This window comes from Tiliqua scincoides, chromosome 16 (genome assembly GCF_035046505.1).
Source record: "Tiliqua scincoides isolate rTilSci1 chromosome 16, rTilSci1.hap2, whole genome shotgun sequence".
Classification (NCBI taxonomy): domain Eukaryota; kingdom Metazoa; phylum Chordata; class Lepidosauria; order Squamata; family Scincidae; genus Tiliqua; species Tiliqua scincoides.
In genome coordinates, this window is record NC_089836.1 from 4,080,603 (window position 1) to 4,097,457 (window position 16,855).

General features: G+C 48.3%; 1 protein-coding gene across 1 annotated transcript in view; it reads right to left on the minus strand.

Moving 5' to 3' along the window:
* Nucleotides 1–4,294: 4,294 nt before the first annotated feature.
* The window catches only part of MED27 (mediator complex subunit 27), a 115,958-nt gene continuing 103,397 nt past the window's right edge, over nucleotides 4,295–16,855 (minus strand). The window contains exons 7-8 of the mRNA XM_066610714.1: nucleotides 10,566–10,643; nucleotides 4,295–4,815 (exon numbers count right to left, since the gene is read on the minus strand). Of these exons, the coding sequence (XP_066466811.1) occupies nucleotides 4,681–4,815; nucleotides 10,566–10,643 (213 nt within the window). The 3' untranslated portion in view covers nucleotides 4,295–4,680. The remainder of the gene's footprint in view (nucleotides 4,816–10,565; nucleotides 10,644–16,855) is intronic.

Below are 16,855 nucleotides of genomic sequence, written 5' to 3' on the forward strand. Positions count from 1 at the left end.
GGTATGCACCTACGTTATTCACATGGGCTATGGACCCCACTAAAAAGCAACGTTCCTTGCCATCTTGAAAAGAGCTATTAAAACTTACACGCCAATGAGGAAACAGGCAAGAACATAAGAAGAGCCCCACTGGATCAGGTCAAAGGTCCATCTAGTCCAGCTTCCTGTGTCTCAGTGGCCCACCAGATGCCTCAGGGAGTACTACACAGGACATCCCTACATCCTGTTGCCACTCTCTTACATCAGGCATGTCAGAATAGCCTCTTTCTGAAACCAGGAGGTTAAGTATACCCATCATGGCATGTAACCTGTGATGGACACTTCCTCCAATCCAAACTGCCCAAAGGCACCTAGGCTAGGTGCCAACACCACATCCTGTGGCAAGGAGTTCCACTGATTAATTTGTCGTTGGCATCCTTCAGTCTCGGAAGACTATGGTATCGCGCTCTGAATAGTGTTCTGGACCAATGTTCTCTCCAGTGTGCAAAGCCTGGGTAAAGTAGATATGGAGGATAGACTGTTACCCATGCAGCAAATCCCCCCTCTCCACGTCGCTGAAATGGTCCAATGGAAAGGCAGAGGCCAATACGGTTGGTTCCAGCAGTGTCACAGAAGTTGCCAGAGCATGACTGTGTTCAGCCACGAACTGCCTCAGGGACTCCGGCTCCAGATTTTGCCTCGAGGTTGACTCCTGAAGCCTTTTCCATAACTGTATATAGCCACAAGGCAGTGGAGGTTTGGGATCAAGAGTTTTCCTTCTCTTAGATGAGCTGCCTTCCCAGGCTGACGAGTCCCAACTACCCAGTGGCTGTTTAGTCGCCTCTTACAACAAGTTTGGCTGTACTGATTAATTACATGCTGGGTAAAGAAACACTTTCTCCTGTCTGTTCTAAAGGATGCTAACTACAAGAATGCTAACGACCTCAGGAGCTTCTTCCCATGACTGGGAAGTTTGAGGTCTCATTTAACTTTATCTGCTTCCATTTTCATTCTTGTGTGCCCACAGAGGCAGTTGGCTTTTTGAGGCTATTTTGCTTTAGAATGCCGATTAAAACTCACACAAAAAAGCCCCCCCCCCATGACCTTAATGCAGTTTGCTGCCTTCTTCCTATAAAAACATCAAAACAAAATTCTCTTTTCTTTCGACCTCATGTCTTTAGAAGAATAAAACAAAACACGAAAACATCAGGCCTGGAGAGGGAAGGAATAGCCACTACCTTTGATACAAAACGGCACAATGAAGGGGGGGGGAAAGCTTCAGCATAAAGTAATTATCTGTTTCCAGAACCAGGCAATAAATGCAGCACAAGGAGGATGGAGCAAGAGCATTTCGGCTCCTTGAATGCCGCTTGCTAGGCAGGCCGCTGGCCCTGAACCCGGGACAGGCTTCATTGAGTGACCAAATTCATTCTCTCAATGCAAATGGGTGGAAATAAAGCATTCTCCCTTTTTCATTTCCTTTCCAAGGCTTTATTTGTCTAGAAGGGATACCAGGTGCATGCTGAAGAGATTCTTCTCTGGCCAATACCAACTTCGCAGTGGGAATTTAAAGCCGCCGCTAGAGGAAGCTACCCAGGCCTAAGCCTGAGAAAGTGGCACTTCAAGCACGAAAGCAACAAAACCAGCCTGAAAGCAAGGATTCGAGGTGGCACTCTCAGTTCCGTGTTCTGTATCTGAGCTCCAGCTGAAGCACACATGCTTCGGAACGGTCACCCTGGTACAGATGGGAGAAATGAGACAATGACCGTTGCTTTTCACTAGCTTTCCAGGCAGGGTACTGGGTCCTGAACACATCACACAAGCTTCAGTGAGTGACCACATTCACTACCTCAATGCAAATCCTGCCAGTGTTTGGGAGGGGGACTTTCGACCTGGAAGATCCAGGTTCAAATCCCCGCTCAGTCATGAAGCTTCCTGGGTGACCTTGGACCAGTCACTATCTCTCGGCCTCACCTACCTCACAGGGTTGTTTCAAGGACAAAAAAAGAGGAACTACGGAACACACCCTGAGCTCCTTGGAGGAAGGGTGGGATAAAATTGTGATCAATAAATGGACTTTGTTTGGAAGGGATACCAGGTGCATGCTGGAGAGATCCACCTGGCTACTGCAACTGAAGACCTGGTGAAGAGAACTGCTGTTCACAAAAGCTTATACTGAACTCAACTGGGTAGCCGTTAAAAGGCCCCACAGGACTCCTTGTTTAGTTCCTAGCTAGCCCCTGTGTCGGTGAAGTTTGCAGTCTTGCCAAGGGATGTCTTGCCTACGTTGGCTCGATCATGTCGTGAGAATGGATGATGGCCAGATCCCAAAGGATCTCCTCTATGGAGAACTCATGCAAGGAAAGCACCCTACAGGTAGACCACAGCTATGATACAAGGACATCTGCAAGAGGGATCTGAAGGCCTTAGGAGTGGACCTCAACAGGTGGGAAACCCTGGCCTCTGAGCGGCCCGCTTGGAGGCAGGCTGTGCAGCATGGCCTTTCCCAGTTTGAAGAGACACTTGGCCAACAGTCTGAGGCTAAGAGGCAAAGAAGGAAGGCCCATAGCCAGGAAGACAGACCAGGAACAGACTGCACTTGCTCCCAATGTGGAAGGGATTGTCGCTCCCGAATTGGCCTTTTCAGCCACACTAGACGCTGTTCCAGAACCATTCAGAGCGCGATACCAGAGTCTTCAAGACTGAAGGTTGCCAACAACAACAAGTGATGAATGTAAAAAATGGGACAAACCAGAGGGCAGAAGAACTGGGCTCCTCAGAGCCATGACTCTTGAAGCCAAAGCACACAAATTTGGGGAAAAATATTAGCATTAAAGAAAGATCAGGTTAGCTCTATTAACTATAGCTGATAATTTAAGTTAATATTGGTGGGAGTGTCCTTCCAGCTTGAGTTCTTTTTTATTTTTATTTTTAAAAAGGGGAGGGAGAAACCCAGAAAAGGTACCAATTGGACCAGAGAAGAACCTTAAAGCTTTCTAGTTAGAAAATTAAAAGTTGTTTGCTAGGGCTTGATAATCAGCCGATCAATATTGTTCGCAGGGCAGTCGGGGGGAAAAATGCTGCAAGCCACAATGAAAAATGCATGAGGGGACAAGGTAGACCCAGGAGCAGAAAATTAAAAAAAAGTCAGCGTCACTTTTGTCCAATATCAGGAGAGAAATTAAAACAGCTTAGGGTGTCGGAGCATGAACACTAAGGCATGCTGGGGGCGGGGGAAGAGGAGATGGAGGAATTACAAGCTGCAAGCTACAGTATATACAGTGGGATGGGCAGCTCGTATTAAGGCACTTTCAGAAAGCTGGATTTTGAGACTCGCCGCAGCTTTACGTGAAGCTCTTATTCTGGACTGAGTGCACGCCGTTCATTCCCCTTAAAGGTCAACACGATCACTCGATAAGCAAGGTGAAAACTTTCACTCTACACAAGGGAGGGAAAAATGGTTGGCAACCTTCAGTCTCGAAAGACTATGGTATAAGCCTACAGCACCCGGCATTCCCAAGCGGTCTCCCATCCAAGTACTAACCAGGCCTGACCCTGCTTAGCTTCCGAGATCAGACAAGATGGGCACGTGCAGGGTAACAGAGGGAAAAGGGAGCTGCAGTTCCAAACCTTGATGCAATAATGTTGAAAATGAAAGTGAACATCCTTTCCTGTCCACTGGGCAGGAAGTCACAGTGATACCCTTCTAGGAACCTGGGCTCTCTGGGTCGCATCCCATGTTCACAGGTAGTCACAACTAAGAAAGTTAGTCATGATTAAGGGCCCAATCCCATTCAACTTTCCAGCACTGACACAACCACAATACAGCATCAATGTAAGGGAACAAAAGTTCCCATACCTTGAGGAGGCCTCTATGACTGTCTCCCCACCACACTATGTTGTGCAAGCTCCACTGGCATGGCTGCACCGGCACTGGAATACTGGATAGGATTGGGCCCTTAGTCACAACTCAATTTAGGCAACAACTCCCTCTCATTTAACTCTATCTACTTTGGACGCAAAGCATTTTGAGGTTTTTTTGCCCGCTGTGATTTTTTGTTGTTGTTGGTTTCTATTTTATTTTAAATAAATTGCATTTCTCTGCAAACCTCCAATACCAACAGAAACCTTTACAGCTTGTGCTTTACAGATGGTGCTGTTCTGGTTACGTTCTTGGCGACGGGAACTGAAGGGATAGAGATTTAATATGCAACATATTTAACAAAAACCCCACATCAGCCCCTCAAATAGGGTAACAGACAAAACAGAACTTGTGTGAATATCAATTTTTTTATTCAAACAAAAATAGGATCTAGACTACACAGTACTTTGGTGGCAAAAATATCCTGTATTTTACTTTTTTTTTTTTTTTTAAAGATCTGGTATCCGTGACAAGCGATGATGCTACTTAATCCCAACAGATGACTTTGCCTCTGGAAGCTCAGTGCTTTCAAAGGCTACCATGGACAATATCATCACTCCGCCTTCCGCTCAGGTAAGCGCATGAAATGCAAAGTCCGTGTCGTGGAGCAGGTGAGAACTGCCTGCGACCAAATACTTTTGTGCGCCTTAAATGAAAACCGATGTTGGTAATGGAGACAAGTTCAGATATTCATATCCAGGGAGTTGCTGAACGACAGGACCCGGAGCCTCTTCGGGACTCCGCTTTGAAGTCGATGCTCCATCGGCCTCCAGGCTGCGCTACTGTCGACAAGTGTCGTGGAATGCTTCCAGTGTCCGAAAATCCCGCCAGGTGGGGGGTAGACCATCCTGAAGAAACTTTCCGCAGCGCTGGCAGGGAGCTTGGAAGAGCTTTATGTAACTTCTTAACCAGGTCTAAGAAAGGGGGGGGACAACACACAAAACACAACACAAAAACAAGACAGTAAGGAAACTGAACACAGACACTCCGCAATGCCATTGCTTCTGTTGAGTGGTGAGGCTGAGAATGGGGGATGTGCCTCTGGGCTTGAGCCCAGAGCCAGACTTTCGAAAGGAGTCGGCAGAAAAACCACAAGGTCGCGGTATAGCTGATGGGGTGACTTTTATTGGAATCCCTGCTCTCTCTCTCTCTCTCCATAAGCAACAACAACATAAATAGAAATTCATGCACCGGCAAGCAGGCATTGGTAGCTCAAGGGTCACTACGGACAGCTTAAATTTCCTCGTAGCTAGACCGAAATCAAATCCAGCTTGACCATTCACTTATACAGAGCTGCCCTGTCAAGGTGAAACCTGCAGCACACTTCCAGCATTCAGATGCTATTCGTTCCACGGCCAAACATTTGTTCAGCATTCCACGACCCTTGCTACAAGAGGAAGTCAGCCAAAAAAATGCTGCAATTCTGTCTGTTAGTAAGTTCTCTTGGGTTCAATGGAGCTTACTTCAGAGTATACATATTCTGGATCACTCTGCTGGGCTGCAAGGTCTTCAACAATTAAGAGTCTTCAGCATGGAACAGTCAGCTTTACCCCTCCCCCCGTGCTGAAAATTATTCCCCAGTTTTCTCTCTCTCCATTTCCAGTGCGTCTCTCTCCCTTTCAAGAAAACGCTATAAAGTGCTGTTCACCATCTCTGCACTACTGCTGGAAATGAAACTGAAAGCCCTTTCCTTCTCCCAGGTCACAATGCATAGTGATGCCTTTCTAGGAGTCCAGACTCTCTTTCATTAACCCTTTTAACTTCCCTGGAAGTTAGGTCTTCTGAAGCTTTTTGGGGAGGTTTTTATTTTTGAAAGTGTCTCTTTCTGCAAGCTGTGAGTTCAGAAACATCCCAAAAACCCGCTCTCCGTCAAGCGTTCTCTGTCGGTGGTCTCATCTGGCTACAATCCTATGGGCATAGAGGCAGGGACTTTCAAAAGCAATACAGCAAAATTCTTAACGGATATCCTTTCTAGTGTGGTTATAAGAGTTGGGTGCCACAACTGTGAAGACTCTCTCCTGCAGCCCCATCAGCCGCTTTTTGCGTGACAGGAAACCCATACAAAGGTCTCTCCCAGCCATCTCAGCTAGTCAGCCTTCTATCAAGCAAGAACCGAACTCTCACTCCGTGAGAGCCACACGCGAAGCCATTCAGGGAATTTTAGTAAAAATTAAATTACACAATGTTTGTGTCTCTTTCAGGCAATGTGTACAGCTCATGTTTTGCCAACAAGGAAATGTTTATTATGAAATTGTAAATTACTATGAAAGCAAAATACCTCCTGAGTGGTAGCTGAGACACCAGAGCTACTGCCCACCCATTCAGGCAATGAGAAAGGAGATGCCTTGGGTATCCCTCGGGCGCTGTGGCTAAATCTCATGCTCCAAGAGAAGGGTCTCAGGGTTGGATTGTTAGCCATGGGTAGAGACCAGATGGCTGGACTGGAGGCTCTTGTAGGCAGGATCTGGCCCCGAATCTAGAGGCAACAACCTCCCACAGTGTGCTGCCCATTCATACCTCAAGCACGCCTGCGGATAGGTTTTTCCTATGCAGGAAAATGGCTTTGTAAGAAAAATACCACGTGTGAAATGACTGCAAGGGCCAATGCAGATGTGACTGCCACAGACACATTTACTCATCCCAGTTTTTAGAACAAGGGAGTGAGTGGGTAAGAGTCACTCAGCCCAACCCTCTTCATGCATGTCACCGGCCTCCCTGCTTCCTCTCCGCAAAAGTGCTTCGCTACAAGCTGAGTTCACTTCCACGGTTAAAGATTAGCCAAGGACCAAAGCATTCGGGGAGGGAGCACACTTGTGGGGGGTGGGCCAAGAGCGTGGGGGAGGGCTTAGCACCCCCACTCAGGGGCTGTTTTTGCTTTCAAAGTGAGCCCTGCCCTCAGCTTAAGATGTGATTAAGTACAGGCCAGGGTTTAAACCAGGAGTATCAAACATAAGGCCTGCGGGCTGGATGTGGCCCCTGGAAGCCATTTATCCAGCCTCGGTTATAACTGGGCTCTCCTGGCATCATGATTGGGCTCTGTTATATCTTGAAATTTGCACATTTTTTCTTCTGTCACCTGCAGCTTCTATGTGAGAACATTACTGGCCATCATCAGCTTAATGATGTCACTTCCTGCTTAATGTTGTCACTTCCAGCCCTCAGCGGGTGCTAGGAATGCTATTCAGCCCACTACATGACATGAGTTTGGCACCCCCCAGTTTAAACCATCACTCCCGAATTGGCCTTTCCAGCCACACTAGGCGCTGTGCCAGAACCACCATTCAGAGCGCGATACCAGAGTCTTTCGAGACTGAAGGTTGCCAACCAGTTTAAACCAATGGGTCTGCTGCTATCATGACTAAGCTGAAAGATGGGAACAAGGTTCAGCACAATTTCCAACTTCAGTTTAATGTCTGGATTCCCCCCCCCTCCACCTTAAATATACATGATCTCCCCTCAGGCCCTGGATGGAGCAGACAGGGCAGAAAAGGTAAAAGCTAAGCAAGGTGTCGCGAGGCAAATGTTTTGCCCCCAAAGTAGGTCATTCCTTCTGTCCTAGGCAAGGATCAACGTTATATAACTCAATTCCGAGCTCAAGGACACACAACTCAAAAAGCAACTGTTCTCTCCCCCCCCTCCCGATGGCCCAGTTTGCCCCATCTGCAAGACAAGCCAACTCAAGCTCTGAAGGATGCTCATGAATCTTGTCATCTGAAAGTCCTATTGAATTCTGTCGATAAGAGAAAATTGTTCTCTCAAGAAGAGGTCAGCTGCATTTATTGAAATGAATCCTTCTGCCTCCACCTGAGCTTTCTCTCCATCTTGGGGCTGTCGATAGCTGTCCACGGGAATGGAGGCCCTTCTCCGAGTGCAGAAGCCACAGCGGGGCCAACGGGATCCTAGCAAGCTAATCGCCGCTGACTTTGGCTCGGTCCGATCTAGCTACCATTTACACAGTAATCTGAAGTTTTCAAATTATAGGAAGGGGGAGTGAGGGGGGTGTGCGTTTGTGCCTCCGCGCATGTGATTTAAAAGGTAAATGAAGTCAAATTGTGTGTTTAAGAAACCTGGTGGCAGGAGAAAGAGGTTAAAAAGAAGAGACAAAACAGAAAGTCCTTCATTCTTGTCTGGATAATTAAGACTTCACAACACACTGTCAGCCAGATTGCACACCTGACATGCGAAATGCCTACTGCTATTGGCACCTGGGATGAACATCCTGGCTTGTGCTGTTAAATGTTATCAGTGGCGTTTTAGTGAATCAATAGCAGAAACCCATGGCTTTGGGAAGTGCGCCCGCCCAGCCTCTACACATTTATTTCCAGACGCCTGCCTGCAGCGTGGGACTGACTCACCACAACTGGGCTCCGCTCATCAAGTGCACACTTGGCGTTGACAGACTTGCCAACGCCAGGCGGGGTGATGAGAGGGAAGTGTCTCCCTTGCAGGGCGTTTAAGACAGCAACCTCATGCGGCTGTTCCGTGAGGTTTTATGCCTTGCATGTTGCTGTGAGCTGGACTCAGACTGGGTGAGGAGGAGGGGCGCGCACTGAGACACAAGCGGCATAAACAAAATAATTGCAAGTGCATCCGGATCTTCTTCCAAGGAGCCCAGGGTGGTGGTCATGTGTTTCTCTTGTTCATAAGGGCAACAGTTATAGAGTCATTGGTCCATCTATGATTGTTAGCAGCTTTCTAGGGTCTCAGGAAGCAGCTTGGGGGTTCTCCTGGATCCACAACTGCTCCTGGAGTCCCAAGTGGCGGCGGTGGCCAGGGGAGCCTTTGCTCAGCTTCGGCTGATTCGCCAGCTGCAACCGTACCTGAGCTGCGCGGACCTGGCCACAGTAACCCATGCCCTAGTGACATCTAGATTAGATTATTGCAATGCGCTCTACGTGGGGCTGCCTTTGAAGACAGAAATTACAACTAGTACAGAACGCGGCTGCTCCTGTGGTTGCCGGGGCACGTCGGTTTGACTCTGTCGAGCCGTTGCTCCGGCGGCTACACTGGTTGCCGGTTCTGTTCAGGGCCCAATTCAAGGTGCTAGTTCTGACTTTTAAAGCCCTTTACGGCTCGGGTCCGGGGTATTTGAGGGAACGCCTCCTTCCCTACAATCCTGCCCGTGCTCTTAGATCATCTGGGGGGGGCCCTTTTGACTGTGCCGCCACTAAGAGATGTGAGAGGGGCGGCGGCCAGGAAGAGGGCCTTCTCGGTGGTGGCCCCCGAACTGTGGAATACCCTCCCCTTAGAACTGAGAACTGCTCCCTCGTTGCTAACGCTTCGGCGTGGACTGAAGACCTTTTTATTTCAAAAAGCTTTTAGTTGTTGACAGGCTGGCTGGCGTCCTCGCTTCTTATATGAAAATCCACGGGGTTGGTTTGTTTTTGGATTTTTTAATTATTGTAAATTGTTTTCTAATGTATTTTTAAGGTGTTTGTAAGCCGCCTTGTGTGCCCGCTGGGCAATAAGGCGGGGTATAAATGAACAAAATAAATAAATAAATAAATTTAGCTCATCTTGGAAGCAGCCCAAACTACTGTTCGAGCTGGACAGGGTGGAGCCTCCAAACAAAATTGAGGGGGGGGGAGCCACACTGCCATAAACCACCTGTGGCAGTGTCAATACCCACTACTAGGTCTGGCACCACACGTCAAAGGCTTCTGGTTTATACAGCAACATCCTGTGCGCAGAGTGCTTTTGCAAAGGACCGCTCTGCTTGCCTGGACTGGCTTCTGCGCCTTCCTTTCCAACCCTTCCTGTTACGTTGCTGCGGACAAATTTTCTTTTGCACGCATCTGCAGTGGCTCAAGGAAAGCAAAAGGCTGGAGTTCTCTCCTATAAGCTCGGATCCCTTATACGTCCCTGATCAGCCTCCCTATGCACCAATGCCAGGGGGCGGGAAGCTACATCCCATCTACGGGGTGCTCTTCTGTACCTCTTGGCAAAGTCCAACAACTTTTGCAGTGTTCTACAAGTCCACACCCTTGCTCCGTCACGTTCAGCACTGTCAACACTGAATGGCTCTCAGGGGTTCCATACACTGTCTAGCAGCAGGGTCTGTGGAGTTTCAGACCCGTCCCTCATTCTGACCTAGAGAAGCCAAAGATGGGACGTTGGACCTCTTGCATGCAAGCACCTGTTCTACAACAGTGGTGTCAAACATGAGGCCTGTGGGCTGAATGCAGCCACTGGAAGCAATTTATCTGGCTCCTCAATATATCTGGGCTCTCCCAGCTTGATATTTGGGCTCTCTCATATCTGGAAGGCTCTCTGTATGAAACGAGTTTGTCAAGCCTATAGTCTCTATCAATCCTTACAGGCACCCCTAGGCTGCCATCATGAAGGATAACCCTCCTATAGGAGGTTGTGGACCCAAAACACTTGAGGCCCCCAATGAACCTCCAACACACCTATCTGAAACCTATGGGGAGCTGTCCGGAGCAAAATGGTGCTGAAACTACAGAGAAACTGCCCAGATGGTGCTGAAGCCTTCGGGGAGCCACCTTCAGGCCTTAGTTCTTTCCCAGCTCAGCCCAGAGATTGAACCTCAGACTCCTTGCATGCAAAATACAGGCTCTACAGTCTAGCTGTCCTTAGCCATCCCCAGGTTGCCACCCTGAAGGACAACCTTCTAGACCAGTACTGTCAAGTGAAGCAAACTTACCATGAATGATCTGACCACTACATCAGGCATCTGAGGCAACTGGTAATGGAGCAGGGCTGTAGTAGCATGATCTGTTACCTGCGAGAGACAGAGAGAGAGAGAGAGAGAGAGAGAGAGAGAGAGAGAGAGAGGGAGAGGGAGGAACACAGGTCTATTAACCCGAGTTGGTAGGTACCTGGGACGCTGTCTAGTCCAGTGGCGCTCAGAGTTACAACCAAGGTCCTCTGAAAATGTGGTCCCCATCCAGACCTTGTGTCTAGCCTCAATGAACTTCACTGTAGCTTCAACCCTGCCCTCAAGAGCCATAGAGACCAATTCCTCTCCTTCTGCATGACACCCCTTCAGATACATTAAGACAGCTACCAGATCTTCCCTTACTCTTCTCTTGCCCAGGCCAAATCCTTCCATAAGATAACTGTTCCTTGTTCCAATATCTCATTTTTAGGTTTGGGGGTGGCTTTTTTTTTTTTAAATAAAAAACCCCAGATGATTGAATTAAGAGTATCAGAGAGATATTTCAATGTTGCTCTTCACGTAATTAGTTCTACTCCGGGAGACACAGCATGCAGACATTGAGAAGGCAGCTACATCAAGGGTTTGTATTTTAGGCTACAACAACGAGGAAGGAAGGATTACCGTATTTTTCGCTCCATAAGACGCACTTTTCCCCCCCAAAAAAGTGGGGGGAAAAGTGTGTGCGTCTTATGGAGCGAATACTGCGCAAAAAAACAAACAAACACAAAAACAAACAAAAAACCTCCGCCCTTGGCCCCGCCCCCTGCCCGTTCTGCTCGGCTCCGCTTCCCAGGAAAGTGTGGGTGGGGTGGCAGTCTCACTGCGCAAGCCTGTGTGTCTACTCAGAAGTAAGTCTCAGTGCCACTGGGGCTCACTCCCAGGAAAGCGTGGGTGGGGTGGCAGTCTTGCTGAGCAAGCCCGCATGTCTACTCAGAAGTAAGTCTCAGCGCCACTGGGGCTCACTCCCAGGAAAGCGTGGGTGGGGTGGCAGTCTCGCTGCCCAATCCTGTGCATGCCTACTCTGAAGTAAGTCCCATTAGAGTCAGGGGGGCTTACTCCCAGGAAAGCTTCTCTCAGCCCCCCCAAGCCTGGAGCATCACATCCTCTCTCCCCCCAAGCCTGGAGCATCACAGACTCTTCCCTCCCCCCAAGTCTGGAGCATCACAACTTCTCTGCAACACAAACTCTTTCCCCCTCTCTCACACACACAGGCTGCCCCCTTCACTTACACACACAGATGCTCTGCCCCCCCCCACTCACACAGCAGGGGAGAGGCACTTTCACTCACCTCATCCAGCATCTGAATGTAAGCCCCCCCCCCCATCACAAAGAAAAAACTGTCTCCTTGGTCAGAATGCCAGTGTTTGCTTATTGCACAAGCTCCAGGTAAGACTCGGTTCTCACCATAAATCCAGAGGTTTGTTGTGTCTTGAGAATTCAAGTTGTGGTTGGACTTTTCACTTGTTCATTTGTATTGGAATCACGGAAGAATTGGCGAGGAGGTAGATGTGGTGTCAGCAGTGGCCCCTTTAAGGGTAAGGCCTGGGCATCCAGCAGAGTGTGTTGCACAGCTGCAGCCACTGGAAGGCAATAGGGCCCTCAGGGATATAAGGAGTACCAGAGGCAGAAAGGGTTTGTGGGTTTTGAAGGAGTGCAGGTTGGAGGTAGGAGAGGAGACTGACTGGGTTTATTGAATTTGGAATCTGACTGTGGATTGTGACTGGACTTGGATACCCTGACGGATTTGACTGACCTACCTGGAACCTGACCTTGGACTGTAATTTGGCTTATTGGCTCTGGACTCTGATTTGGTAACTCTGATTGATGGGACTGATTTACTTGGTATCTGTGGACTGGAACTGGACTCACTTTTGCTTGCTGCACTGGTGAGTTGCACAAGAGGGACTGATCAGCCTTAAGCGGGCATGAGGCCCAGTGGATTGGAATTTGGCAGAACATCATTGTAGCAGAAAGATAATGTGATCCCCTATTTGTGTGCACCTGCTTTTGTGAGCTTCATAAATTCTGACTCTAGCGATGATGAGCTCTTGGGGTTTCCAGAAAACTAGAGTACTCAAACCTTTAAGTCTCTCCATTTGTTAATGACAGTGATAATGGTTCTTAATGCCACTGTTGACTGCTGATCACTTTACATGGTTCAAATGTTATTCTGTTATAGTTTATTAAATATTTTATTACACTATTTGGTTCAGAATATTTTTTTCCTTGTTTTCCTCCTCTAAAAACGAGGTGCGTCTTATGGTCAGGTGCGTCTTATGGAGCGAAAAATACGGTAATTCCCTCTTGGCCACGGCTCTCTGAATGAAGCCCAACATAGCTCTATGGAACCTCTAACAAGCTGAACTACTTCAGAGGGAAATCCCCCATGTTGTTGGTTTTTTTTTTTCCAAGTGATTATCATTTTTTTTCTAAACTGTAATGTCCCCTGAAATTGCCACAAGATGCTCTATGAAAAGCAGTACCCACAGGTCCAGTATATGAGGCGGTCCCCTGGGGATACCAATCGTACTGGCGTAGAACAACTAGGTTCTAGCTCTCTGTACGTGCAGAATGTGTTCACCCCCCAGGTGGTTGGCACAGCATGATCGAAGAGACCAACTCTTGCAGTACTGAAAAAGCATGCTGGGATTCACCTCCTGAACGGCACCTGATGCAGAGGTCCCACGCCAGCATCTGGGATCACATGCATGTTTCACCAACTTCCAACTGAGATACAGCCGTGTGCCAACCAGACCAGACAGCGCGCTGCATGAGCCATCTCCCCCAGGCACAGATGTGTTGGACAGGTTGCCAAGCCTTATTAAGCCCATTGGTCATTATCTCTCCTTGCTCATCCACCTGGGAATTATTGAGGCTGCCAGGTACAGCTATGAATGTATCACATCTGACTACGAGGCTCTGGGAAGGAAGATGAAGAACCCTTGGGGCTCCGGTGGTGTCCTCGTCAATTCTTCCTGTAATAGATGGAAGGCTACAAGGAGAGGGAGAGCGGGGAACACTTAAGGTGAACGACTGGCTATAAATAATGTGGTTTGAAAACAGACTGTTTCCGGAACCATGTTTCAGGGTCCTTAATGAAGGATCGTCAGTAGAAAACAGGGTGTACCTCAGGAGGACAGGGAAAAAAACACGTTTAACTGTAATGCCGTGTAGTCCCTTATCAGGGTCCAAATCATTGCATGTACTTGGCTTCCAGCACAATTCAGAAGTAAGCCCACGGAGTTCAATAGAGCGTATTCCCAGGAAAGTGGAAATAGAATTGTGTTCTGAATGACAGGAGGGAACTGGGACTCAGATATGATGCTAAACTCTGTGGAAACTGTGGGCTTCAAGATGGATTTGAAGGAAGAGGGCAAGCAAGGAGCCAGTGGCTGCTGCACGAGGCAACTCCGTGATTTGATCGTGAGCCAGCATTCGAGCCATTCCTGGGTGGTTGGCAATATATCTGTTTTAGTGGAAAGCACAGACATTCACCATTTCCATCATTCCACAGTTAGGGAGCCACAACCTACGTATGTGTATGTACACAAGCTGTGTATGCATGTGTCTTCTTCTGTTAAGAATGCACCCATACGAGAACCTATAGTGGTGTTTATATCTCTTAGACATAAGAAGAGCCCTGCTTGAGCAGGCCAAAGGGCCATCTAGTCCAGCTTCCCAGATCTCACAGTGGCCCACCAAATGCCCCAGGGAGCACACCAGATAACAAGAGACCTGCAAGGCTTCCTGGGAATTGTAGTTAAGAACATAAGAACAGCCCCACTGGATCAGGCCATAGGCCCATTTAGTCCAGCTTCCTGTATCTCACAGTGGCCCACGAAATGCCCCAGGGAGCCCACCAGGTAACAAGAGACCTGCAAGGCTTCCTGGGAATTGTAGTTAAGAACATAAGAACAGCCCCACTGGATCAGGCCATAGGCCCATTTAGTCCAGCTTCCTGTATCTCACAGCGGCCCACCAAATGCCCCAGGGAGCACACCAGATAACAAGAGACCTGCAAGGCTTCCTGGGAATTGTAGTTAAGAACATAAGAACAGCCCCACTGGATCAGGCCATAGGCCCATCTAGTCCAGCTTCCCGGATCTCACAGTGGCCCACCAGAGGCCTCTGAGAGCACACAAGACAGCAAGAGACCTGCATCCTGTTGCCAATCCCTTGCATTCTGAGACAGCCTTCTCAAATCAGGAGGCTGCACATGTCTAATGTGGCTTGTAACCTGTGATGGGCAGAAATCTGTCAAACCCCCTTTGAAAGGCATCTAGGCCAGATGCCACAACCACATCCTGTGGCAAGGAGTTCCACAGACTAATTAAGAAGATATATTTCCTTTGGCTTGTTCTAACTCTCCTGCCACTCAGTTGGAGTGGATGTCCCCTGGTTCTGGAGTTTGTGAGAGAGGGAAAAGAACATCCCTCTATCCACTCTATCAATCCCCTGCATAATTTTGTATGACTCAATCATTTCCCCCATAGGTAACTTTTTCCTAGACCGAAGAGCCCCAAATGCTGTAGCCTTTCCTCATAACGGGGGGTGCCCCATCCAAATACCTTATAAACACCACCAGGTCTGCTGGAGAGTAAAATGGCCTCAGGCTAGTACATCAGAAGTTCAGTGACTGCTGTCAATTTTCACTGGACTAATAAGACAGCCACAAGTATTTCAAGACAGCTGGGACTTGTTCCCCTGGAGCAGTTCGCTGAACTTATAAGTCTGTGGGAAGCCCCAAATGGGAAGCCCCAATCCTATTTCTAAAGAAAAACACTCCGCACCCAAGCGACAATTCTACAAAGTCCCTTCTTCAACAGTCAGTAATTAATACCGTTTGTTCCCATTCTAACTTGCAACACTTCTTGTGCCCTCGTTCCCCTCCTCGCAGAGCTCGCTTCGAATCAGTTACGTAATGGGCATGTATAAAAAAGCAAACCGTTAGCGCAGTTCCCCCTTCTGCTGCATTTCCAACCTCCCAACAAATTGTTGTTTTGTTTAATGCTTCCGCAACGAGGTCGCTCTTTAAATTATTAGCAGCACCGAAGACGAGGGGGGAAGTTGCTGTGGGGGGGGCGTGAAACAAAAGAGTATCACCATTAACAAATGCAAACTGACTGGCTACTTTGGGGCATAGCAGTACACATGCTGTTCGTATTGTAACGTGCGGCTAATGAGATTCCACTGGGAGATAAAAGCCACCCCAGCGCTGCTGGAACGCTAATAATGCTTTCTGAACAACAAGAAAACAGGCGACGGGTTCCAAAACGCAAGCGTGGAGGAAGAAAAAGGCGCTTCTAACACAGATCAAAGTGGGCGCCCACCAGGAGGAGAGTATGGGGAACAACCCCGTCCCCACAAGTAGCGACAAATTATATGGTGAAACAGATCCGATGCTAAAAGGGAAGGCTGCCCATCAACATACACCAAGTCTCAGGTTCTTTGAAACACACATTCTGGCCAATGCTGGAAAACAGAAGTTGAAGCCTGAAGACCAGAGCACAAAGTCTCACTAATGTAAGTGCCGCATCCCTTCCAAAGTGGAACAGATAAGCCTGGGGCTGAATCAAAGCAAGGCACTCCCCTTCCAGCCTCAGTTCCCCCCCCATCTGCAAGGGGAGGTGAAAATACTTACCTTGCAGTGTGGTTGTAAAGACAACTTCAAGGTATTCGTGAAGCACTTTTGCACACCCAGAAAAGTGCTCTACGAGCCCATTAAACAAACTTGAAATTGGGGTGTGTGGGCCAGGAAAGCCGCAAATATGACCCTAAGAACATAAGAACAGCCCCACTGGATCAGGCCATAGGCCCATCTAGTCCAGCTTCCTGTATCTCACAGTGGCCCACCAAATGCCCCAGGGAGCACACCAGATCACAAGAGATCTCATCCTGGTGCCCTCCCTTGCGTCTGGCATTCTGACATAGCCCATTTCTAAAATCAGGAGGTTGCATTGCTTGTAACCTGTAATGGATTTTTCCTCCAGAAACTTGTCCAATCCCCTTTTAAAGGCGTCCAGGCCAGACGCCATCACCACATCCTGTGGCAAGGGGTTCCACAGACCAACCACACGCTGAGGTCCTACCTCATTTATTAACCTCAATCGTGCAACTGCTGCCCCAACTCGTTATTTAACAATCTAATCCAGATCCTGTCCCCCTGATTTTACTGAAGAGAGCAGTTACAAAAGGTACATAGATTTTGAATTCTATAACACAGACTCTCAAGAGACCTGTCGGCCAACCAACCAACCAGGTGCCTTCCTTCCTGA